At 39.7% G+C, this 27423-nt stretch overlaps 1 protein-coding gene, 1 long non-coding RNA gene and 1 other non-coding gene across 3 annotated transcripts in view; 1 reads left to right on the top strand and 2 right to left on the bottom strand.

The window, feature by feature from the left end:
- UBR5 (ubiquitin protein ligase E3 component n-recognin 5) overlaps positions 1-26293 on the bottom strand; it is a 124675-nt gene extending 98382 nt beyond the window's left edge. The window contains exon 1 of the mRNA XM_012784323.3: positions 26158-26293. Coding sequence (XP_012639777.1) covers positions 26158-26219 — 62 coding nt within the window. The 5' untranslated portion in view covers positions 26220-26293. The remainder of the gene's footprint in view (positions 1-26157) is intronic.
- On the bottom strand, positions 22798-22905 carry LOC142872034 (U6 spliceosomal RNA). The gene has a single exon (XR_012920281.1). It is a non-coding gene; the product is annotated as a U6 spliceosomal RNA (small nuclear RNA).
- A 649-nt stretch (positions 26294-26942) lies between the features above and the next one.
- The window catches only part of LOC105882170 (uncharacterized), a 36768-nt gene continuing 36287 nt past the window's right edge, over positions 26943-27423 (top strand). The window contains exon 1 of the long non-coding RNA XR_001159110.3: positions 26943-27003. This is a non-coding gene — a long non-coding RNA (uncharacterized LOC105882170). The remainder of the gene's footprint in view (positions 27004-27423) is intronic.

Raw genomic sequence — 27423 nt, 5'->3', positions numbered from 1 at the left:
TCTACTTGTAAAAACAAATACATATATATGAAAATTTAAAAACAAAGCAGTAAGCCAAATGCAAAATGAGTATTGCAAGGAAAAACTACTAAGAGAAGGTAGGATTCATTTGGGGTTATAAGATGTAGCAACGGCTTCAGTAGTCAAGATTCTGAAATCAGACTTTAAGGGTGCTAGGATCCCTCATCTCAGAAAAAGGGCCGGGTCCACTTGCTCAAGGCTTCTTGGGCATGGCTCCAGGTTAAAAAAAAAAAAAAAAATAGAAAAAAGTACTGGAAGGAAGAAGATAGAGCAGGCATAAGAAAAAAATAAGAAAAAGGGGAATTCAAGTGAAAACATTTATGACAATTTATCTAACACAAAGAAAACGATTGGGTAACCAAACAAGTTAAAATTCTCCAAAACACTTCAGGAAGCCAAGGAGCTAACTCTAAGATTTGAAACTATTTAATTTTTCTTACAAGTCCTCTAAATGGCAAATGGCATTCTACAGTATTCTACTAGTTGGAGACATAACTCCAAGAATAAATAAGAGACAACCTATAACCACTTCTGGTATTAACTATTCTTTTTGTAATCAAAATCTCTCTTCTAAGGCTGAATAAATATCAGAATAGATGACTATTTAAAGGCAGCTGATATAACAAAACGATAAAAAGAAAAGACCAATATACTTCACAGATGCGGATCTCATTAACAGAAAGACAGGATATGAGGAACACAGATCCAACAATCCTTTCACTTAGCTACCTGCTATGGATATCAAATCATATATAAAATGAATGCTATTCAAAAGAACTTGAATGCTCTGAAGAGAACCTTAAAAACCAGAAAACGCAGCAAAAACCTTTCTTCCAATTCCTCACCCGATGTTGAGGAAAACCTTAAAAAAAAAAAAGGCTAATGGAAAAAAACCCAAAAGGCCTGTAATCCTAGCATTTAGGAGGCCAAGGCAGGAGATCACTTAAGACCAGGAGCTTGAAACCAGCCTGGGCAACACAGAGGCCAAAAAAAACCAGTCCTCTCCACTTTAAAAAAAAAATTAGTCAGATTAGGTGGCATATGCCTGTAGTCTTAGCTACTCAGAGGCTGAGACAGGAAGATCACATGATCCTAGGACTTTGAGGTTGCAGTGAGCTATGATCATGTCACTGAACTGCAGCCTCAGCAAGAGAGCAAGACCCTGTCTCAGAAAACAAAAAGAAAAAAGAAAACACAAGCCGATTACAATAAGTTCTGAAGAATTTTTTTAAGCCTAAAGAGCAACAGAGGCCTCCCCCAAATTAAATCTTGAAGAAGCCTTGAGTACATTTTTAAAAGTTATTAAACCTGTACATCCTGGAATATTCACTTTCAGGAGGAAAATGTAGGGTTATTCCTAAGCCAATAGCAGGCTTCAAGCCTCTCTCCTTGAGAGCAAACAACAGGGCCATGGCCAAGAACCACAGATACATGAGCAGAGATTACAAGAAAAGTGTGTAAGCTAAAAAGAGAATCACACTAAAAAAAAATCAAAACCCTCACTGGGTATGGAGAACTGGTGTACTTAGAAAAAAACAGGAATCATTTTCACGCATAGAACTTCTAGTTAAACATGTTTATCGCCATATCTCCTCCTGCAACCCCACTAAAATGACAACATACAAATTTAAAAGACAACAAATTAATTTTAAAGTTACAAGGAAGAAGAGAAAGAGAAGAGGCCAGAGCATTAAGCAAGAGATGCCAACAAAATTTTGGAAGCTAGAAAGCTGACAGAGTGGCCAGTGACTTAGCAGACAAGAGAAAACTGAAACCCAAAGCCTACAGAAGGAAGCCAGACATGAACAAACCAACTCTTTGGAATTGGAGGCATCAGATACCTGTGAAGTTCAGGGATAACCCAAAACAGGAAGGCTGCTAGAAATTTACATAAGGGGCAGTTAAATCCCTAGGTCTCTACCCCTCCATGCAGGTCCCTACTCTCCATGCAGGAGATTGCCCCTCCCAGACTCTAACAAAACATTTCCTAGTTAGCAAAATTCAACAGAATAACAGCTTCAGAACACTCCCAGAATTACGGTGGGAGGGAGAGGGAGTGTCAGATATAGGAAGAAAAAGTGAAAGCTGTTTCCTAAAATGAGCAATCAGCCAACCCCCATCCCAGAACTCTTGCAGCCACACACTGTTACCTTCCAGGATTCCTCTCTGAGGAAATTGGCCCAATAGGAGAAAAAAAAAAGCTTTTAACAGAATCTTATAAAAAAGTCAACAAGATGGAAAAAGGAGAAGAGGTAATAAAATCAGAGTACCTATGGAGGAATTCAAAAGAAAGAAAAATGAGAAAATGGATGGGAGTGAAACATATTAAAGAGATAACATCAGAAAATTTCCTAGGGCTGAATGACATGAGCCTCCAGAATAAAGGGACCCACCAAGTGTTTCAGACCCAAAATATATGATGCATGAGAAAAAGGACCTACAACAAGGTGCATCCATATGAAATTTCTCAACACCAGGGATTGAAGGAAGCTTTCAAGGCATGAAAGTGAAAGACCTTAGATTAGGAGGATGTGAAGCAGAAAGAATAGGGAGTCAAAACAGCACTGAACTCTTCAAAAGAAATACTGGAAGCTATGAAACAATGATGCAACACCTTCAAAACTTTGAAGAAAAATTACTCCCAACCATAATATATATACCTAGCCCAGGCATCCTCAAACTACGGCCCACGGGCCACATGCAGCTATTTTTGCCCATTTGTTTTTTTTACTTCAAAATAAGATATGTGCAGTGTGCATAGGAATTTGTTCATAGTTTTTTTAAAACTATAGTCCGGCCCTCCAATGGTCTGAGGGACAGTGAACTGGCCCCTATTTAAAAAGTTTGAGGACATCTGACCTAGCCAATAAAAATGTACTTTTTTTTGCTTTCATCTAAATAAAGCAAAAAAAAGGCATACCAAAAACTGAGTTGAGACAAGTTTTTAAAAATGAAAAAAAATTTTAATTGTCAAAACTGGACCCAACATTCCTTAAAATGTCACTAAAACAGTTAACTAAGTGAAAACCAAAACAATCAAAAAACAGCAGCATCAACCCTCCTGCCTTTAAGTGCTGTACATTAGACTCATTTGTCCAATCAACTTCACAGAAGTCACTCCGGTGTTTTATACAAAAGTAATAGAAAATTAAAGGTAATATTTGTGTTTAAAATGTCCACGTGCAGGCAGCCTCTCAGCGGTAAGTGATGCCTCGGAGCCCACCGGGGACCTGCCAGAGCTGGTCCTACCCCTGGCAGGCTGCTCCCAAGGGGCCTAGATGGGCCTCTAAGTTCTCCTACACCCCGCAGGGGTCAGGGCTGCACCCCGTGCCCATCCCCAAGGTAGGGGAGCTTCCCCCGGGGCCTCTGTGCTGGGCTCTGGGTTCATTTTTGGGGCTACAGAATGTGAGGAAGGAGCAGAGGATGTCTGTGTCGGTCCCGCCCTCCCCACACTGGGCCTTTGCACAGACTGCCCTTGCCACGGTATGCCGGGTCCACAGCACCCAACGTTCCCTAGCACATCTTTCTGCCACTCACTACGGTTCTTCTTTCCGGAAGACCTCTCCTTCTTATCCTGTGCCCGCTCCTCGATGCTCCCACCGACCCCCCTTGGACGCTGTGCTGCTAGAAGAGCATGTTGTCATCTTCAGATGCCATGAGAAGGCAAGCTCCTTGAGAGCAGGGCTCCGCTGCATTCTTACTTGCTGTATTCATATTCGCTGTTTACTTCCGCTTTTTACTTCGTGAAGCAATTCCAAAGCAACTGCTTGAAGCACAGCAACTGTTTGCATGTACGCAGAGTAAAAAACTCAGAGCCCCTGAAAAAACGTATTTGGTGGAAACTTGAAGTATTCTTCCCATCCCTAATCTCCAAAGCCCAGTTTTCCTCCCCTAGGGCAGAGAGAAACCAGTTTCTTACGGGTCAACAAAGAAAAGTCTATGCATGTACATCGACATGTTTCTACAAAAGGTGGGTCCAGTTTCCTTCGAGCTCTTTTACTTCCCATAGCTTGGAGAATGTTCTGTACATTCACATGTACAGACTGGATTCATATTTAAACAGCCATTTATAGTACTATAATTTATTTATCCTGTTTCCTGTTGGTAGAAATTTAGAGTTCTTTGGAGTCTTTCATAACGATAAACAATGCCAGGTTGACTTTTTGTACAAACATCTTTGCACCCAAGCAGGAATGTTTCAGTAGGCTATAAATTCCTTGGTGCAGAAGTGCTAGGTTCTAGGGCTTTAAGTAGCCCTCCCCTACCAACACTGGATGGGTCTGATGTTTCCTTGCCCAGGCTTGATTTTGTAGGTCTGGTAGGTGTTAGATAGTATTTCACTGTAGTTTTATTTGTATTTCCTGTAAGTATAATCTAATGTCTTAATGCTTTGTCAGATTTATTTTATATTGACTGTCTTTACCACTAATAATCATTTTGAAATTGGAAAATGTATGTTTATTATAAACATTTATGTTTTAAAGCCATTTGTATTAAATATTCTTTGCTTATTTGCCTGAAAAAAAATGATATGTGTGCAACCTTAAACACCCTTGAATATTTTAAAGGTTACTGTACAACAACAGGAATCCTAAGAGTGCCTTAAAAATCTGAATTGTATACATTAATAAGTATAGATAGCCTACTGTTACAGGGTCCCTAAGTCTCCAGGAAGCCACTGAAAAGCCCAAGATGCTTTGAAAGAAAGGACAGCACCATGGAAGACAGAAGGCATGAGAATAAAGACCAAAATAAAACAAAACACACACAGAGAAAGTCTCTTTAAAAGTCTCTTTAAAAGCCTAGAACTCTGCCAAGCTTGCAAAGGAGTTCCTTGCAAGTTCTACCTAAAACCAGCAAGTCTAAAGGGCCTTGACCTTACTTCTCTAAACTCTTATTAGTTTCCGAAGTTATTGGCTTGATCAGAGTCTGTAGTCAAGCCAGAAAAGCACTTAACCACAACAACCAGGACCTAAAAGCCCGACCTTTACACTTTTGATCTGAAATACCCAGAAAGGGTTGCTGTGTCCCACACATAATAAGAAATAATTTAGAAGATAAATTCACTTCTATTATGACAAAGTTTACTTAGCCATTGGAACCAATGGGGTAATGTAGTATATAACACGCTTAGTACAGAGCCTGGTACAAAATGTTAGCTACTCCTGGTATTTCTATGGTTACCACTTCTGACTGAATGAAAGAAAAGGAACTGCTAGGTCCAGCACAGTGGCTCACACTTAATAACTAGTACTTTTTGGAAGGCTGAGGCAGGAAGATCACTTAGGCCTAGGACTTGAGACCAGCCTGAGCAACATAGCAGAGACCCCATCTCTACAAAAAAATTTAAAAATTAGCCAAGTATGGTGGCTCACATCTGTAATCTCAGCACTTTAGGAGGATGAAGCAGGAAGATCACTTTAGCTCAGAAGTCTGAGGCTGCAGTGAGATACGATCCCAACACTGCACTCCAGCCAAAGCAACAAAGTGAGACACTTTCTCAAAAAAATAAGTATGAAAAGACATCTGAAATAATTGCCTATCTAACATACAACAACAGTTCATGGATAAATTGTTCTGCAGTTCATATATACTGTAAAGATAATGTGAAGCCACAGCATCTATCAAAATCCTGGTTATCTCTGCTTCTCCAAATTAGATAAAGGTATATTCAGAATTACTTTTATCCAACCAAGTTCTCTAACAATTACCTACAGCAAGCATAATTAGGATACCCCCAATCCAGTGAGCAATTCCTCTTTTGACCTCCTACAGAACTTCTCATGACTATCAATTCTATTCTTTTTCTTTGTTTTTAGAGAGTCTCCCTATGCTGCCCAGGCATAAGTGCAGTGGCTATTTACCGGCGTGATCATAGCACACCACAGCCTTGAACTCCAGGGCTCAAGGAGCTGGGTCTATCGAAATACAATTAATCATTTACTGCTTTGAAGAGTTACCTGATACCACTATTCTGCCTTTTACAATTCTATTTTATTTTTCCAACTATATATTAATAGTAAACTTATCATTAAGGATAAGTCTTATGACTTAACTTTTTGCATATCCAGGAATTCAGTACATAGTTGGTACTGCATGGATTGACTAAAGATACTCGAATATTACACAAAGCCAGAGACCTTGAGAAAGAGCCTCATAAGTAAGTGCTGGCAAACTGGGTTCAGAAATGAACAATGGTCCTAGTTTCAACACTCAACTGGGCATAAAGACTGTCACTTTATACATGATCTCCTAGCCTCCATCAAACCCCAGGCAATGAGGGAAGAAAAGATACATGATGATGATCTTGTCTTCTACAAACAAAACAAAATTTTAAAGCAATTAAAAAAAGGCATTCATGTAGACACAGATAACAGTTCATGTACTGCTTTCAAAGGTTGTTTTTAATCAACGAATGTTGAAAACGTCAGTTCACATGAAAGAGCCCATGAGCCTCAGCAACAGAGCCTGTTGATGTGACTTACTGACTAAGAACCTGTACTTAGAGACCCCACTACTCCACAGCTATGCAGCCTCAGAACCACACTTAATCCTTCAACTCAAATTTCCTCCCAAACAGTGCTGCCAGGATGTTAAATGAAATCATGTTTGGAAAACACAGTGTCTCATACACAGTTAGGAATAAGAATGCTAAAAATAATGCTTAAAATGAGCAAACCTTGTGATTTACCCAATAAGCCTCTAAACCTTATATAATTATAGCCCAGAGAGTTACATTTCTAGTCTCCATATAGGCCCACAAAACAATGACTTATTATTTCAATTTTTACCAGTGCTCAACAGTCACATAGAGAAAACTTCTGTATCAATTATAAAACTGTCCACTGAATTTAGTATCTCTAATGTAGAAGATTACCTAAAAATTTATTTCAGACCATGATTAAGAAAAGGGTTTCTCTGTGATACAACATAAGCACTGCAATTTTTTTAGCCATTGCTTTTTGTCTTGGCTTCCAGAAAGTCTAAAAAATGATTCTACTTCATTTGACACTTCACTGACACTTCCTACCATCTTTTCCACCCAGAACGTTGCTCTTTCCCCTTTTAATGTTAGACCTAAGTAGGCCCTTAGAAAGTCTCTAGTCCCACATCATCATCTTAAAATGACAAGAAGGCTTTGAGATGTAAGGTCTCTTTTGATTAGAGACAGACAAAACAACAAAATGTACTACATATATAAAATATAGGGTTTTTCTTTTTCACATTCACACAAAAGATTCTGTAATTTCATCACATTCCATTTAATAAAAACTGCAAAACACCCAAGAATAGTACATATGACTAATACCCCCTGACCACAAATAATGTCAAAATACCCCCTTAGGCAAAGCTATGAAATAATAAGGCCTATTCCTAATAAACTTTACATGCAAATAGATGTCCTCTTCATATTAATCATACTGGCAAGCTACACATTTTATTTCAACAATAATGCCCCCCACCCAAAAAGTTTTTGGAGCTGTCCTTTTAGAACTGGAGTTCAGGTTTCTTGTGAATGCCACTATAAACCCAGTACCTAGTACGATACCTGGCACACAGTAAGCGTGCAAATGATTGAATAAATATATGCAGTAGCAGTAAAACCTAGTCAATTCAGGGCAAATGTGTCTCTGAAAATAGAAAACATTCTATCCTAAAGCTGACTAATCAAATGGATGATGAAGCTAAGTAGTTCCTATCCAAAGAAAATACTATTTCACAGAAAAATACACCCTAAGTCTAAGCACAGTCATAATAAAGAAATAATCACTAGCCCACATTTCAATCTTTAAGTGTCAGAATACATCAAATGTTTCACATTTCCTAAACAATACACCCAATCAACCACCTGACTGTATGAGCAATACCAGTGATGTCAAAGAAACATTTATATTGACTTACCTAGTGATTCTGACCTGGATGCTTTTTTTTTGGGGGGGGGGGTACTTCCTGGTGCCCAAATCTCTTTCTGAATAATTATACTTTACTCTTAGTTTCTCATCTCTCTTAATGATCATGGTGGTTTAAAAAAATCTATAAATTCTTTAACACTCCTCCTATCAAGAAGTAGAGTCTAATTACTCTCCCTTCAAATATGGACTAGCCTTAAGACTCAAAAAGACAATAAGTCAGAAGTGATGCTGCATGACTTCTATGGCTAGGTCATAAAAAGGCATCCCAGATTAGCTCTCTCTTTCTTGGGATACATGCCTTTGAAAATCTGAGCTCCCACAGGAAGTCTGGCTATTCAAGAAGTCTGGCTATTTGAAGTCTCCATGCTGAAGAGACTACACAGAGACAGAGATGCCCAAAGAACCCTAGCTGTTTGAGTCTTCAGTGCAGAAGCCTTCTAGATGACTCTGCTACCATTTGACTGCAACTGTATGAGAAACTTAGAGTAAAAACCTAGCTGAGTGCTGTCAATCTCCAGAACTGTGATTATGGTCATTTACAATAATAAATTATTGTTGTTTTTCCCAATGAAGTCTGGGTTGGTTTATTGCACAACAATAAAAAACCAGGATGATGACCAGAGAGAGAATCTCAACATTTCCTTTGGCCCTGGCTCCATTGGTATATGAGCAAACCTTCATTTATGCTTCATCTTTGGTATCTTCCTTAACAGCTTCCTCTAATTGTGCTACATTTAAAAAAACAAACAATAAAATTTTCTATTAATCTACATCTGTGGACTTCCTTAAACATTTATTTCAAATACTTATTTACAAATCTATTTAACCATAGACTCATCAGAACAGTAAATCTTTGTACCAAATAAAAGCCAATCCTTATGTAATATCAACAAAAATCACACTTTTATATATCCTAGTAACTAATACAACATTGACAGGCCAACTGTCAACAATCACACCCAGTAACATACACTGATAGAATGTTCTCATTTCTTCATCCCTGCAGTCAGGAGACTGCATAAGGAAATTAAAGCTGACAGGGCCGAAACCTTCACCAACCATTAATCTCTTAGAAAAATGGTCTCCAAATATCCCTGCAAGTCTAACAAGTGCACGGCCAGGCCTATCACTTCCACATTGTTTGAAATCAAGCCATCACTAATCATAAAATGTTATCTGACAATACAATGTAGTCCAATGCAAAATATTACAAAATAAAATTGCAAACCTTGCAACAAATGCAAGATTTTATAAGGTCTAGGGAAAGCAAAATTGGGAAACTCATCAAAACACAAATACATATCACTGACAAATGAAAATATAATATATAAACCAATTAAAAGTTAATGACAATTGAAAACACAATTCTGTTTTGAAAGAGAAATGATCTGAATATCACACGATTTGTATGGGCCTTAGAAAAACCACAAATATTTTTGTAAAAATGACCATGATAAAATTCAAATGAAACTAAATGCAATGTGTGAGCCTTGACTGAATTCTGATTTTAAAAACTCCACTAATATACAGACATTTTGAGGACGGATAAAGAAAAGTGAATATACACTGACTATTAGATGATATTAGGGAACTTCTGTTAATTTTCTAGATGTGATAATGGTACAATGGTTATCTAGAAAAAGGTTAATACTTAGGAGATAAAAGTCCATGTATTCAATGAAGTTACAATGACTGTAACTTTCAAATAGTTCACCAAAGTTATTTTTATATATACACACATATTTTGCAAAGATGGCAAAATGTTAACAATTACTAAATCCAGAAGGTATATCACCAGATAATTCATGTTCATTCTCTCAATTTTTTGCATGTTTGAAAATGTTTACAGTGCTGGAAAAACTAAAAAATAAAAATCAATCTCACCAAAAATACACCCCCCACCCCCAGTCAAGGATCATCATTTAGGGAAGACCTCCCACACGAAATACAGAGAGGGGAAAACAAGTCCAATGAAGTTATAATGTGCAACCTTCCAATGTTATTAGGGTTATTACATCCAAAAAAAATTCAAACACTTGACTCACTCTTCACTGTAAAGATTAGAACTAATTAATGCTTCCTGAGAGCCTTCATTTATAATGAAAATTATGGTTAATTTACCAAGAAAAAAAAGTGCTTAAATGTTATCCAATTTTTTTTTTAACAAATTGTTTTCTCCCTGAGTAATGTAAAATGGAAACGACAAATTTTTGACCAAAATCCAAAAGATTTTCAATACACACCACTTCTTTGGGGCAAGGATGTGACCAAATATTCCGTTAGCATGAGTCAGAAATTATGACCCAATCAGATGATCCCATTGGACTTTGTTTGATATCAAAGCTCAAAATAAATTTAAAAAAATAAATCTATAGAATCATCCTTCAATTAGTCTTACATAAAGAATTACATTTCCCTCTAAGAAGTTTCTAGGAGGAAAAAAACTTGAGCTGAAATTAAATCACTATTCTTTAGTCAATGCTTTTTAGGTATATAGTTAACTAAAACAAAACACTTTCCTGGGAATTTATTCTTTTTCTATTATCAAAATAATACATACTCGGCTGGGCACGGTGGCTCACACCTGTAATCCTAGCACTCTGGGAGGCTGAGGCAGGCGGATTGCTTAAGGTCAGGAGTTCGAAACCAGCCTGAGCAAGAGCGAGACCCCTTCTCTACTATAAACAGAAAGAAATTAATTGGCCAACTAATACATACAGAAAAAAATGAGCCAGGCATGGTGGCGCATGCCTGTAGTCCCAGCTACTCAGGAGGCTGAGACAGCAGGATTGCTTGAGCCCAGGAGTTTGAGGTTGCTGTGGGCTAGGCTGATGCCACAGCACTCACTCTAACCTGGGCAACAAAGTGAGACTCTATCTCAAAATAATAATAATACATATATACTCAAAGAAAAATATATATATTTATATAGAAGTATATAAAATACTTCCATATATAACATATTAAATATATAACATACTAAGAGACATCAAAAGTCACCACTCATAATTCAGAGGCATGTATACTGTCATTTTCTTTCAGCACTTCTGATGAAATTTTTGGCTTTAACATGATTAATGCCAGACTTTTTTTTACCTCTTAGATAGAAAAATGCATCATCGTTTATTCATCTCAGTGATATTACTGGACCATTAGCAGGATATGCAGTTTTTCCCAACAGCAGTGAGGCATTTGAACTGAACCACCCATCATTTTCAACTGCTGTTCTTCAGGTAGGCTTTTCCCCTTCCCAAGACTGAGCTGGTGCCTCTGGTGCAGTATCCTGAACTTCCTCTTTCACTGTACTTATCACACTGGCCTGTGATGATCTTTCTTTCCCATAGACCAGACCTCTTCCACCAGACACCCAAGACTAGAACTGACATATGGCAGAAGCCCCCCAAATCTTGCTAATTAAATGACATACTATTTCAATGGCTTCAAATATATATATCCAAACACACACATAGTATGTATTTATATTAATATATAACTTTTATGTATATACACACACTAATATATGTGTGTGTGTCAGAAAAACAAGTAACTTCCTCCACCCTTTCCACAGAAAAAGCAATAAAGCTAACGTAGGGGCTAGTCTTTATCACTTAACTAATCATTTAAGCACTCCAAGCCTCAATTTCTCAGTAATAAAGTAAAACCCTAAAATCCTCTGTGGTGTAAAGTTTTGGGGGACATGTCAAAAACAGCAAGTCAGTCACAAGGTATTATCTATTATAGTCTAACATACAGAATAACAGGTATAATAGAAAACAGAAATTTAAAAGTTTCTTACTGAGCACTTGGCAGTACTAGAACCTCCTAAACAGCCTTCCCAAAGACCAAGAGTCTCAGCCCTCTAAAAATCAACGGTGAACAAACACTCCCACCCCTAGAAGATGACATGTCACCATCCATGTGTGTTCACTTGATCACAAACTATTTCAAATTAAGCTTTTGCCACAGGGAACCTTCACCCACTAACTCTATATGGAAAGCATAATTAGAAGAAAACATAACTGGACTAAATTTCATTCATGTCAAATTAAATACACCAACTATAGCAGTTTAAAATAGAAGGTGGAAAAAGAGTACGAAAGAGTTGGGGCTCCTTTTTAAGAGCTCTCCTCCAGTGAAACTAATCAAGCTCTATTTTTGTCCACTACTCCTAAATACCTATTAGAACAGGTATAAAAAGGATAGAAGAGCAGGTATGAGAAATCAAACCTTGGCCAGGCACGGTGGCTCATGATTGTAATCCTAGGACTCTGGGAGGCCGAAGCTGGAGGATCGCTTGCGCGCAGGAGTTCAAGACCAGCCTGAGCAAGAGTGAGACTCCATCTCTACTAAAAATAGAAAAATTAGCTGGGTGTGATGACACACACCTATATTCCCCAGCTACTCGGGAGGCTGAGACAAGATGATCACGTGAGCCCAGGAGTTTGAGGTTGCTATGAACAATGATGAAGCCACTGAACTCCAGCCTGGGCAACAGAGGGAGACTCTTATCTTAAAAATAAAATTTAAAAAAAAATGAAAAAATGCATATTTCATCTATACTCTCTGCTCAAATTCTTCTATAAATCTAAAATTACTCTAAAATAAGAATGTTAAAAAATTACTATATAAATAAAATGTGTATTGAATACTCTAGGGCAGCCACTAAAATAATTAAAAATATATATATATCAAACCTTAGCCTTTACCCTACCCCTAGCCATACTTAGCTCCCTAAAAATAAAAAATAAAAATATTAAACCTTAAAATGGCAGAGCTGGCCAACATATATTTAAAAAGGTCTCTAGTCACACAGATTCAAGCTGAAATGAACTTTCAGACAACAAATACATTCCCTCATCTTACAAATGAGTAAACTGAAACTCACTGCAGGAAAATGGCTTGCCCAAGATTATAGGACTGGTCAGGAGATGGACTAAGCGTCCCAAATCTGGCTCTAGTCTCTCCACTTCTCAGAGCTCTCTCACATAGGAACTGTCTGCAGGATACAATTATCTTTCAGATACAGAGTATCACTCAAGTTCTATAAAAACCATAATGCGTAATAATTAATGCCCTAACACAAACCCTTCCAAAGATAGGTAAAATTTTATTACAAAACTTAAAGGATTGAACAGATACATCTAAACTCAAAAACACAGTTTTAACTACTTCATCTCACCTCGGGGTCTTAGAGGACTTAAGTGTGATGTGAAATTCTACATCCATTAAAATAGTTACATTACATTGAATATAATAATAATTATTGAAAAAGAGGGGTAAAAAAAAGGAAAAATAATTATTATTATTTTAAGTTAATAATAATCTTAAAATACTTACTGGCAGTGTACCATATGAAATTTAAGTATTTTAAACAAAGGCAATGACAATGAAAGAGTCAGATGACACTCATCTCATTTCCAGATACCTTTCTGTGCTAGCAGAATTTAAGGAGGCCACCGAGTGGATCCCAGTCTATGCACAATTAGTGAACAGACTCCCCGGAAACTTAAGAATCCCATCTCCCTTCCTTCTACGTCTATAAACCAAAATTTACCAGGCTCAAGAGAACTGAAGGAAGAGGATAAACCAGTTTCCACACCTTGCAACCTTGTATTCAAAGTCCTTCCTAAGCACCCATGTTCAACCATTAAATCCTCCTTCCCTATCACTTATAAGATCTATTAGTACTTCATTCTTTACCTACATGTGTATCTCCCCATTAAACTGAAAGCTCCATGAGGATAGAGGCCAATTATCTTTGTTTCCCAATGCATACAATCTAGTTGGAAAAATATTTATTGAACTGAGTAGAAGAATAAAATCTCTTTCCCTCCTGCCCTTGTTCACTTTTTTCCACTCATCAACAGCATTAATTAAAAGAAAACATGGACAGAAAACTCACAGTTCTTTCTCCCTGTGAGCTACTGTAAACTACAAAAATCCTTTTTCCCACCACAATCACAAGAGCACAGGAACAGTCTTAAAAAAACTAACAGGACAGTGGCACGTGCCTGTAGTCCCCAGCTACTGGGGACGCTGAGGTGGTAAGATCACTTGAGAGTTCTGGAGTTTGAGGCTGGCCCCAGGTACACAGTGAAAACCTCTTAAAAAAAAAAATTAAAAAGAAAAAAAAAACTGGCTCACACCTGTAATCCTCGCACTCTGGAAGGCTGAGGTGGGAGGATTGCCTGAGGTCAGCAGTTCAAGAACAACCTGAGCAAGAGTGAGACCCCAGTCTCTACTAAAAATAGAAAAAATTAGCCAGGCAACTAAAAATAGAAACAAAGAATTAGCTGGGTGTGGTAGTTTATACCTGTAGTCCTAGTTACTAGGGAGGTTGAGGCAGGAGGATCATTTGAGCCCAGGAGTTTGAAGTTGCTGTGAGCTAGGCTGATGCCATAGCACTCACTCTAGTCCAGGCAACAATGCGAGACTCTGTCTCAAAAAAAAAAAAAACAAAAAAAACTAAGCGATCAAGCCCAAATGAGTGAGATTTATTAAAGTTCATATGGTCAGCACATGGCCAGTTAGTGTCAGATAACAAAAACAAATCTCTGATCTTGTTTACTCCAGTTTATATTCTATCAACCCTCACATCGAACACTGACTAAAAGTTAATCACTACATAGTGTACGTATCATAAACTTAGAATCACCATCTAAAAGTACCAAGTTTCTGCTATTTGGCTTTGGCAAATATATATATATATATATATATATATATATATATATATATATATATATAAAGTAAAAGTACCAAGCTGTCTTTAAATTTGTATCTTCTAATCTATGTTATCTTAGGAGAAATAAACCAATTTTCAAAAATGCATATGGGGAAAATGTTTCATCTCTACTACTTCAACAAAGATGCCAAAAATATCTGGCAGTATCTTAATACTGGGTGGAAGCTGGGTGATGGATGTATGGGATCTCTCTCTGACTTCCTTGCATTATGGTTTTACCCAACACACACACACACACACACACACACACACACACACACACACACACACACACACACACCCCCCAAGGAGCAAGAAAATGTTTTTTCTCACATAAGCAGCTATAGAACCCATAGTCTAAGAGGAAAAAGAAGGCTGGCAACTATGAGGAATTGGCAACTGTGGCTCTACTTGCTGTCATCAATTAATTTTAAGACAAATAAAAGTGGAAAGAGCCTTTTACATGGTAGTCTTCAAGCTCTGGTGCTCCTGATGGAAGCCCATTCCATGAGAAGCACTGCTTTAAATCAAGGACTATCTTAACTGGGAAAAAACCATAATAGATGATTTTACCATCATTTGGTTAGGTTATATTACTCTTATAAAACTTCAATGATTGTCAGAAAAACATTCCACTTCAAAAAAAATTAAAGGTTAAACATATCATGCTCCCCCCTAAAAATATGCTATCACCTCTCAAGAATGTCCTAGAATTTACCAAAGGAAGACTAAATCTTCACTGTCAACTGAAATAGCTTTTTATATTTCCAAAGAGACCTTTGAGGAGTTGAGAGGCCCTAGAGAAAAGCAAAATTACCAACTGCCCTGGAGTCCCTGCCACAGTTTTATGGAACCAGAAACATTTTGGGTTGGTATGGGATGGCTGCTAACCACGTAGTACTAACTCCTATCTATGGGTATAAGTGTTATATGTAGTTTTCAGTAGTCCCAGCTCTCAGAAAGTGGCAGAAAGATGAGCAGCTGCCAACAAAATCAGCCCACATGTCATCTCGAACCTGTAGACCATGGTTTATCAACCTCCACTACAGAAGTTGCCCAATCCTGTTTCTGCATCTCCTAGGCAGTGACAGAATCCTACCAGGTAATCATTTCATATAGTAGCAGTTTGGCTTCATCCTCCTGCTAGCAACTATAGGAGGAAAAAAATTGTAGTTCCTGTAATGCCCCCAAAGAACTACCACAGAAACAAAAGGTCCTACTGTCCATAGCACCAAAGTACTCCCTCCTCTCAGTTATTCTCTAATCTACATACAATGATCAGAACATGATAAGCAGAAAAACATAATTACTTATGGAAAACATCAACGAATTTTTTGGAAGTGAGGACAAGCTTAACCACCACTAGAAATATAAGCATATCAACAGAATGAATGTTGACTGGGCACGGCACTCCTGTCTGTAATCCTAGCACTCTGGGAGGCCAAGGCACAAGGATTGCTTGAGCTTAGGACTCTGAGACCAGCCTAAGCAAGAGTAAGATGCCGCCTCTACTAAGTATAAAAAATTAGCCCGTCATGATGAGCACCTATAGTCCCAGTTACTTGGGAAGCTGAGGCAGGAGGAGGATCGCTTGAGCCCAGGAGTTGGAGGTTGCAGTGAGCTATGATGACACCACTGTACTCTACCCAAGGAGACAGAGTGAGACTCTTGCCTCATCAAAAACAATAAATAAATAAAAAATGAGAGAGGGGAGAGGGGGAGGGGGGAGGGAGGGGGGAGGGAGAGAGGGAGCGAGGGAGAGAGAGAGAGAGAGAGAGAGAGAGAGAGAGAGAGAGAGAGAGAGAGAGAGAGAGAGAATGAGAATATGAATGAATATTTAAACTAGTTTTGCTCAAAATTTAATAAAAATCGCTCCATTGGTGCTGCTTCCTTTAAAGACTTAAAGTAGGGTTTCTAGATGCAGGTGATGATAAAGAGCAATAACCGGACAAGTTCAAATTAGCTTTGAATGAGAAACAAAGCCATTATTACAACATGAGACTAGGTAATCAACTACAGAAACTCAACAGGCCTCCCCACAAAGCCTTTCATATAAAACTGTTTTCATCATTTAGAAATTACAATAACCCTACCATATTGTCTCTTTCTTAGCTTTCTCCATAAAATTAAGTTCCTAATCTCAAATGAAGTTTTTCTTAAAGCTTACAAAACCCATCATCCTCCACTTTTCAGATGACAGCAAGCAGGCTCTCATAGAAAAACATTCAAGTGAATCTCCACCATGCCCTTAAGTAGTCTCGGAACCACTCAGGAAAGAGCAACTTTGGAGTTCCACGTTGTTTGTGAGGTAGAGCTGGTATTTAAGTTCAGGTAAAGACCTGAATGCTTTGTCACCTGAATTCTGGAACAGCAGCTTCATGCTCGAGCAGAGCCCATTTCTTGAAATGGTAGATTCTCAACACTTTTTCTCCTGTACACAAAAATGGGGCCTGAACCAACGGGGAAGAAAATAAAAATTGATCTATTGATATACTCATCACAGCTTTGTAGACTGGACACTATCATAATCTTTATAACTAGCAATCAAGAATATGACCATTACATTTCATCAAATTCTAAAATATAATCTCTTTATATATACTAATATATGGGTTTTTTGTGTTTTGTTTTTGTTTTTTTTTTTTTTTTTTTGAGACAGAGTCTCACTCTGTTGCCCAGACTAGAGTGCCGTGGCATCAGCCTAGCTCACAGCAACCTCAAACTCCTGGGCTCAAGCAATCCTTCTGTCCCAGCCACCCGAGTAGCTGGGACTACAGAGGCATGTGCCACCATGCCCAGCTAATTTTTTCTATATTTTTTTTTTAGTTGGCCAATTAATTTCCTTCTATTTTTGGTAGAGACAGGTGTCTCACTCTTGCTCAGGCTGGTTTTGAACTCCTGACCTTGAGCAATCCTCCCTCCCTGGCTTCCCAGAGTGCTAGGATTACAGGCATGAGCCACCTCACCCAGTCATAATGTATGTTTTTTAATCAATACGAAAATTTACTAAGAAAAACGTAAAATTCTTAGTGCCCTTTTCCTATGAAATATACTGTTAACAAACTAAAGTCAAGAAAAGTTTCAAGTATATAAAATTATACCCTGGATGATCACAACTATATAAAGACAAAAATATCCATGTATAAAAAAATAAAGACTGAAGAGTCACCAAAATGCTAATAGTGATCGCATTAAACTTTTATTTAAAATCCTGTATCTTCCTGATAATCTATAAGAATTTCTTTTTATAACAAGAAATTTCTTTTTTTGTTTGTTTGGTTTGTGTTTTCATAGAGATGGAGTCTCACTATGTTGCTCCGGCTGGTCTCAAACTTCTGGCCTCAAGCCATCCTCCCACCTGGGCTTCCCAAAGCACTGGGATTACAGACATGAGCCACCATGCCCAGCCTTTATGTAATAAGGAATTTCTTTAAAAAAATAAAGAGTAAAAAATAGCCAGAAACAGAAGGCAATACAAATTTCCATAAGCTAGAGAGCAGATTTAAAAATTGTGGTATATCCATATAATGAAATACTACTACCCATTAATACAAAAGAAGAAACGAGTACATGCTACAACACAGATCCAGAGCAAAAGCACTGTGCTAACTGAAAGAAACCAAACACATCATTCCATGTCTATGAAATTCTAAAAAAGGTAGAATTACAGTGAGAGAAAGCAGAACAGTGGTTGCCAGGTACAGGATGTAGAGGGAAGGGACTGAAAATACAAAGGGACACCAGGTAACTTTGGGTTGATAAAAATGTTTTTTATCTTGACTGTGGTGGTGGTTACACAACTGTATACATTTGTCAAAAACTCAAACTGTACATTAAAAATGAGTGAATGTTACTGTATATAAAGTATAACTCAAATATGAAAATAAGAGTAAAGTTGAAAATATTTTATTAAGGTGAATGATACTATCACAAACTGAACAAACAACAGTACTTTCTGCTCTGCAGATAAGATAAATTATGTATTTGTACATGAAATAACATTAAATACTAACACTTTAATATCCTGACAAAAATAAGAATATTACCAAGCATAGTTATCTAAGAATTTATCTTATTTCTCATTTCGAAGGGGCTTATTATCACTATGCTTATTGTATGCAGAAAGTAATATGAAATACAATCATTAGAGAATGATTTCTTATAGCCAAGTTCAATTGACTGATATACTCACCTCTATATATTAACTTAGAAGAATGCTGCAAACTTTTCACAGGGCTTAATCTTATTTCTCAATGTCCCCCCCATAGAAAAATCACTTAATTTCATGAATCCTCTCTCCCCATCATTACATAACAATTACAAGTGACTGCTGATAAAATACTATCATACTAGAGGTTAAGATGTTACAGAAACCTGAAGATTTATAGCATGATCCTGCCCCTTCTTCTAAGGTTACAACCCAAACAAGTTTCACTTATTCTATGAATGTCAAATTATTTAACATGTTAGAATCTCATTAGCTTTATTAAGTAAAATTATCAAAATTGTCAATCAAAAATAAGCATTTATGAGACAACAGGAAAATGTCAACAGATTGAATTTTGATATTAAGGTATTTAGGGGTTTTCTTCTTTAATATAAATATTATTTTTTTATTGCCTTCCAGTGGCTCCCCTTGCCAAGGGTTTTTTCATTTCTTTTTTTACGGCTTCATCTTTGAGATACATAGTGAAAATACATCTATTAAATTATCTGACAGTGGGGAATAAATGGGAGATTACTGCAATCAGATTGGCCATAAATTATTTAACTGTTGAGACTGTGTGATGGGTATACAGTTGTTCATACCATTCTCTCTACTTTTGTACATGCTTGAAACTTTCCATAATAAAAAAAGCTTAAAAACAATATTCAGGGGAAAACTTAAAAATCAATTACAAAAACAAATCAGTAATTGATAATCACATGAGCCAGGAAAAAAGGCTGTTTTCATTTGATCAGAATGCCAAGTGTCAAAATGACAGAAATGCAGATAACTGGAGTTTGTTTTCTTAATTTGATATATAACAAAACGGGGTAAAGAAGACATTAAGTATATCCTCCTGCAACATGAAATTGTTCCTGTCAATAAACCCTATAAGATCTACCTAAGTGTAATTTGATACAGTCTTCAGTGACTGAACTTTCCTTCAGAGACTATTTCCTAAATAACCTAATTGTTAGGGAAAAAATTCTGAACTTTGCTAATTTAATCCCATTATTCCTAGTTGTACTCCTGTGTACCATGTAATTGTCTTCAGAAGTACCTGTTTACTTCTAGGCCTATGATTCAGTCATGGATTTCTTGATTTATAAAATTGCTCTGCCTTTGTTTGCTTTGATTTTCCTTTTTTTTTTTTTTCTGGCTACCTCATACCCTGTTTTTAATCTTAATTTCTTTAAGCAACTTCATTTAATCATTTTTGTTAAGTGAGACTATTCTAATACAGAATATGTAGCACTGTTTTTAAGTAACTATCACAATAATCAAACGGTGAGATTTCCCACTGATTTAGTGTGATGTGATGCTCTATTCCAGACTGCCTGATACTTGGGGGCTTTTTGTTTGGGATTTCTTGGCTTTTGTGTTTTTGGTTCAGCACTGAAATTTCAGGCAGCTATCAAATACAATAACCTCTACCCAGCACAACCTTTATTCAGCTCCACATAATCCCTGGCATATTTTCTGGCTCCTACTGAGAGGGCAAGGATATACCTGAGTCTTTAAAACCCAACAGTTCATAATAAATACAATGAGCATTTACTAAATGCTATGCCCTGTGCAAAAATGCACTTTCCATGTCAATGCTATTCAAGAGAACTTTTAGTGATGATGGCATTGTTCTTCATCTACACTATCCAATACAGTAAGGAGTAGCTACATGGGGCTTCAGACTGAAAAATGTGACTCATTACAGATGAACTGACTTAAATTTTTATTTAACTTTAATTAATCTTTATTTAAATGATCATGTTTTCAGATTAACTTCAGAACTTAGAGTGCTTGAATTGTTCTTCATAAAAGCTGTTTCCATTTATTTGTACAACTATGTGCATTGAAGATAATCTAGAACAGAGTTCTCAACCTCAGCACAACTGATATTTTGCGGGGGGGGGGGGGGGGGCTGCTGTTGTACATTACAGAAAGTTTAGCAGCATCCCTCTGGCCTCACCAATTGCTGCTGAGGCCAGCAGCAATTCCCCAGCTGTGAATCAAAAAATGTCTCTGACACTACCAAATATTCCTGGAGGGAAAAATAGCCCCCATCAGAGAACCACTAATCTAGGATTAAGAGTCTGGATTATGCACCCAATACTAAAAATATTTTATGGCAATTTCTTTGAGTTCCTGCTTTGCTATTTGAAACCAGGCAACACATAAAAAAAGTTAAAAGTAACTATCTCTTCATATTTTCAATAGAATCCACATTATAGTATTTGTTTTCCCATTCACTATCTCAACTGTTCTTTCCTGACCTTGAGGTGGGTACTATGCCTAATTTAGAGAGTAAAGTGGGAGATTCTAAGAGGTTAAATGACTTGTCTGCCAGCACATAGTTTCAAGCTCCTGTGTATACTATATCACCTTGTGTTACAGCACCTGAAGGGAAAACTCCTTAGAGAAAAAATCCTTTTGATACGATAATCTCAATAAAGACTGTTTACGATTGCACAACACATTATAATGCCAAAAGGCAAAGCTCACAGGAAAATTCCACATATAGACAAACAATGAGAACTAGTTTGTATTGTAACTAACCTGCATCCTGAGTAATTCAGGACAACACACCATGCCTTACCCACAGATCACCTTTAAAAAAAAGCCTCTCTAGGGCCGGGCGCGGTGGCTCACGCCTGTAATCCTAGCTCTCTGGGAGGCCGAGGCGGGCGGATTGCTCGAGGTCGGGAGTTCAAAACCAGCCTGAGCAAGAGCGAGACCCCGTCTCTACTATAAATAGAAAGAAACTAATTGGCCAACTAATATATATAGAAAAAATTAGCCGGGCATGGTGGCGCATGCCTGTAGTCCCAGCTACTTGGGAGGCTGAGACAGAAGGATCGCTTGAGCCCAGGAGTCTGAGGTTGCTGTGAGCTAGGTTGACGCCACGGCACTCACTCTAGCCTAGGCAACAAAGTGAGACTCTGTCTCAAAAAAAAAAAAAAAAAAAAAAAGCCTCTCCTAACCTACTACTAGGAAACGGTTAAGAGGGTCAGCTCTCTCCTCTAAAAGACACAAATCAAACTAGAAGCCTAGAGGGAGTAGTTGAGGGGAAGAGGATATCAAAAATCTAATACAGGTGGCTGCTCTAGGGCTGGGATGTCTGAGACAGAAATATTCCGGAATACAAGCCATGTGGGAAGAGTAGAAAGGAGCCCTGGACTTAAAAAAAAAAAGTCAGAAGACCCATCATGTGGACCCCTCAGCTATATGTCAGTCACTTGCTGTGTACCCATGGATAAATCTCTAGGTCTATTTCTTCAACTCATTAGTGAGAAGACTGGTGGTCTACATGACTACTCAGGTACCAGGCACTTCCAGCTCTCCCCTCAATTTCAATATGCAGAACCATGTTCTTGGTATTATTCTGCTGTTTCCTAAGACAATGTTTTAAATAAAAACATAGCACTAACTCAAGAAATTCACTAGAAAGAAAATCAAAATGTCACAGAAGTATCTGAGCACTGAATGGTTTCAATTCAATGCAATGAATATTTGCAGAAGGCCCAGCAACTCTGTGCCAGGGACCTTGTAATCACTCTGGGAAGCAGAGCCAACATCCCTGGCTCTCTGAATTTCTCTCCTCTTTCCATTCTAGCCATCCCCCCCACCCATATTCTTCGACTTCACTCATGCAGCCATCATTATCCATTAAGCAAGTCTGAAAACACAAATTATGAAAAAAATCAGATGAGTGTCTTTCTTTTTATACATTTTAGATGCTTGAAACATCAGACTATTACACTGAACAAAATATTTGGTTTTTTTACAAAAGAGCTGAGAAAAAAAAATATTTGACTTTTTACAGGATGTGGGTATTTAAAGAAAGCTTATTTAGAGAAGAAAATACTGATGTTCTGAGGGCCAAAAGTTTTCTTTAACTGAGAAATTTATTTGCAGTACCAGACTATTTGTCTCATCTCACTGTTTTTATTAATTTTTATATGGAACACTGTCATTCTTGCACAGGGGCCATCCTAATCTTCCCTGTATGCTTCCAATTTTAGTACATGTGCTGCTGAAACAAGCACCTCACTGCTTTTAGTGTAAAGAACAAAGTACACCTAGTTATCCTTTCATCCTAAACTTGTTTATTTGATTCTCATAGACACATTTCTCATAATAAAAAACAACAAAGCAAGCCATACTAGCATTCTTTTCTATTATCAAAACTTGTTAAAATTTGGTAAAGTTTTTATCTGAAGATGAAAATATATTCTAGGCTGCTTACTATAGTTAATTAAAAGGTTCCAGAAAACCAATCTCTTTTGGAAACAGATTTTTCTCAAGCAGTAGTTGATCCTATTACTTTGCAACTAGGTATGTAAAGCAGACATTTCCTTTTGAAGGGAAGATACAACAGCTTTTGCTGCAAGTCAATACAAGTCAACTACTTCAAAACTTAGGATTTGTGACTGTCTCAAATGCTGGCTTCACAAATCTCAACAAATCAGACAAGTTTATGTCTAACAGGTACAACCATAGGTCCCTAAAATTTTACTTACAGTACTTTTCTATTTTTTTCAAATGTCTGCCACCTTGATGCACACATGGTATGATATGACTCAGATCCACTGATCTTTTCCTTATTTCATGAAATGAAAACTCATTATGATCTACATACTCTTAATATTATATACTGACATTATAAGAATCAAAAACAAAGCTAATTATTTATACTAGGAATGGAAAAAGAAAAGGTAGCTTTTAAAAAGTACATTAAAGCTGGGCGGTGTGGCTCATACCAGTAATTCCAGCACTTTGAGAAGTGGAGATGGGAGGATCACTTGAGGCCAGGAGTTTGTGGTTAGCCTGGGCAACAAAGCAAGACCCCTGTCAGCCCCAACCCTTATAAAACAATTAAAAAATTAGCCGGCACAGTGGCATGTGCTTCCAGTCCTAGCTACTCAGGAGGCTGAGACAAGAGATCACTTGAGCCCAGGAGTCAAAGGTTGTAGTGAGCTATGGGTCACTGCACTCCAGCCTGAGTGACAGTACAAGACCCTGTCTCTTAAAAAATAAATAAATAAAAAGTTAATTACTTGTCAATTTCAAAAGTAACTGAAGCAAAAGGAATGCCCCAAACATGAATTATGGAGGCTGAGGTGGTAGGATTACTTGAGGCCAGGAGTTCCAGACCAGCAAGAACGAGATCCCCAGCTCTACAAAATATAGAAAAATTAGCTGGGCACGGTGCCACATGCCTATAGTCCCAGCTACTCAGGAGGCTGAAACAGGAGGATTGCTAGAGCCTAGGAGTTTAGGGTTGCAGTGAGCTATGATGATGCCGCTGCACTTTAGCATGGGCAACAGAGCGGGCCTTTCAAAAAAAGAAAGAATCAAAGTGTCCAACACAACTGCAAAATAGGTTTTGGTGTGCACAGCCAACTGAGAAAGTTAGTACTAATGTAGAAAACATGCTCTACTTCTCTGTTCCCTGGTGCAATTTTCAAGTTACAAGAAAAGTTACAGGACAAGCACCACCAGCATGGTTCCATGAATGACAGTAAAGCTATCATCACTCCTGGCCTGGTTCCAAAATTTACAAAGAATCTTATGTTGATGTCTTTAAAAGATCTTTAATGAAATAAAGTCAAAGTAAGGACCACATAACAAAACGTTAAATAACTTAAAAAGTTGTTTCAGTATTTAAACTATGTGGCAACTCCAAATGATCAGTGTTTTCAAGAAGTATTTCAAAAGTTTCACATACATGTTAAATACAATATGGCAAGAGCAAAGATTAGACAAATCCGAACCCAGTGCCAGAAACTAAACCCCCAGCTCGGGATTTAAAGGCTGTCTGCCCCACCTGAGGTGGTCAGATATACTGAGACAGAAGCCCATATCTTAGCAGCAAGTTAGGCCTCTTCCTCTCGCCGGGAAGCGCATGACAAACCGCGTCATGCAACTTAAGTCACCCGGTCACTTAGCAAAAATTATATCTAGCTTCTAAACTTAGACCCAGATGGGTCTAAGTTTCTATACTCAAAAGAAATACAGAGAGCGGTGAAAGTACTGGGGGAGAGGGAGGCTTAAAATGCTCCCACTTTCTGAGCCTGTGGACATGTAACACATCATTAGATCTGAGTCCTAGATTCTAAGACATGCTTTAATGGAGGCCTCCCTCAACCTCCTCTGATTCTGTTTTGCAACAGTGAAGGAACTTGTCCTGCTTTACCTTAGTTCCCTGTGAGCATGCCGGGGCCCTGCAATCCAATATCCTAAACTGGCAAGGAACGGTGGAGGAGGGAAGGAGAGGAATCCAAACCAAAACAGCATTCTTATAAAAGGCAAAAAATAAAAAAATCATAATTCCTCCTCCGCCCATAGCAAACCCAACCCAGAAATTTACAGCGTGTTAAGAAAAGCTGCATTGCTGAACTGCAAACGTAAGAGTTTTCCTTTGACACGCTACGCACGGTTTTCAGCTGTCAAATTACAACTCAGGAAAACACTATCATTAGAATAAAAAAGGAAACAAAAAAGCTCGCACCACAGGGGCTGGCAGGAGCTGCCAGCACCATTTCAGGAGAAGGAGAGCAAAGGGAATCCAATTCACTTCCCCACCCCCGCCAGAATTCATCCTCTCCCAGGCCAGGCAAACCTCACCGCAGGGGCTCAAATTTAATAATAATAACAATAATCATGGCGCTTCCTCCCTCTCCCTCCCTCACCCCCCCACCCCCCATCTGCCGGGAATCGGCTTCTCTCCCCCGGGATCCGCAGGCCTGGCAGGTCCAGATCGCCCCACCGGACACATCTCCCCGGCACGGGCAAGCCCGGCCCAGCCTGCCCCGGGGCCCCTTGCCCCGCTTCTCCTCTTCCCTCTCTTTTTACCTCCACCATCCCCCATCCGCATTGTCTGTCTCAATTCAACTTTGACTAATATGGATTCCTCGGGCCTGGGCCGAGAGGCAATTACAGCCTGCCCCCCGGGAACCGGAGCCCCCCCATCCCTGTCGAGTTCAACGCGGCTCCTCGCGGAAAGGGGGGAAGGGGATGTGCAGCGCGCTCTCGGGTCTACACCGCGGGTCCCGTCTACACCGCGCTCCCCCAGTGGCCCCCAGCCCCCGGAACCAGAAGTTTCGCCCGGATGGGGCCTAGCAGGGGGCAGTAAGGACCCCCCCACACCCCAGCTGGACTGCCCGCGCGTAAACACAGGAGCCCGCCCCGGCGCGGTCCCGTGGGGGGGAGGAGAGGAGGGGGAGGGAGGGGAGGAGGGGGAGGGAAGGAAGAGCGCCCCTCCCCCCGCCCGCCCGCCGACCCGCCGGCCCTATTACCTGTCATTGAGCTGGTCCTCGGTGCCCGGCAGCGGGTGAACCACGAAATGGATGGTCGTCATGGTGCTTTCCTTCTCGTCCTCCTCCCGAGGACGGCCCCCTCCCGCTCTCGCCCGCCCCCCCAATCCCCTTCCCCTCCCCAAAACCCAAAGCCGCCGCCTCCCAGTCCCCAAATGGAGGGAAGCTAATGCGCAGGGGCCGCCGCCTCCCTGCCGGGCGTGTGTCCGCGGCCCGGCGGGGCGGGCAGGAGGGCAAATCACCACGCTTCCCGCTCCCCAGCGACAGCGCCGAGTGCGAAGCTGGCTGTCGGGACCCGGGGCGCGCCGCCGCCAGCGGCAGCCGGGCGTCGGGAGAGGAGGCGACTGGGGAGGGAGGAGAGGGGCGGGCTGCGGGCTGCGGGGACTGTACGGTCCCGGCGGCGGACGGGGTCTGGACTACGCAAGGTGGAGAGGGAGAAGAGCCCGCACCGCGCGTCACTGGCGAGAAGCCGCCACCGCCGCCAGCACCGCCGCCGCCATCTTCACTTCTGCCCCAGTTTCTCCGTCTCGCAGGCTCCGCTCCGGAGCGGCGGGGGAGGGGCGAACGGGGGGAGGAGGAGGAGGAGGGAGGAGACCGGCGGGCGGGGGCACGGCGGCGAGGGGGCGGGGCTCCGGGAAACGGGCGGTAAGGCCCTTTCGATTGGGCGGCTCAACGTTGCCGAGCCACGACGCTGTAAGGCGCGTGCCGATTGGTCCGTTCGGCTCCCGAGCCCAGCCCCCGGGGGGTGGGATGTCTCGAGAGTGAGTGTTCGGGAGAGCACGTGTTCGGGAAGGCGGAGGCGGAGGGGCGAGCCCGCCCCGAGGGACAGTAAGTGTGCGTGAGTCCCGGAGGAGGTGGGAAGGAAGAGGGGCTCTAGCCTTATCTCGCGCTGATTTCCCTGGGGGCAGCCCTAATTATTTTGCAGACCCTTAGGGCTTTTCTGTTGTTGTTTCCCATCCTTTATCAGCATTTGTATTTAAAGTGGAAGTGTAAAGGCAGTTAAGGAGCAAGAAATACACAGCCTTTTATTGGGAAAGTAAGATACTCGTGTAAGGACTTTTCCACAAAGTGATAGTGGGATCACGGAGATGACTTTGTGGCAACTTGTTTTAGCACACTAGTCTGCACGATTTCCTTACCCCCACCACCATCACATACGCAATGACAAAACGTGGAAATTTCCACTAATTTCCTGATATAAGTGATTCATGTTTTTTATTACTTTTAAATGAAAGGTGATATACCTGT

This window comes from Microcebus murinus, chromosome 7 (assembly GCF_040939455.1).
Source record: "Microcebus murinus isolate Inina chromosome 7, M.murinus_Inina_mat1.0, whole genome shotgun sequence".
In the NCBI taxonomy this organism is placed as follows: Eukaryota; Metazoa; Chordata; class Mammalia; order Primates; family Cheirogaleidae; genus Microcebus; species Microcebus murinus.
Note: the sequence above shows the minus strand (reverse complement) of the source record. Positions and strands in the feature narration are given on the sequence as shown.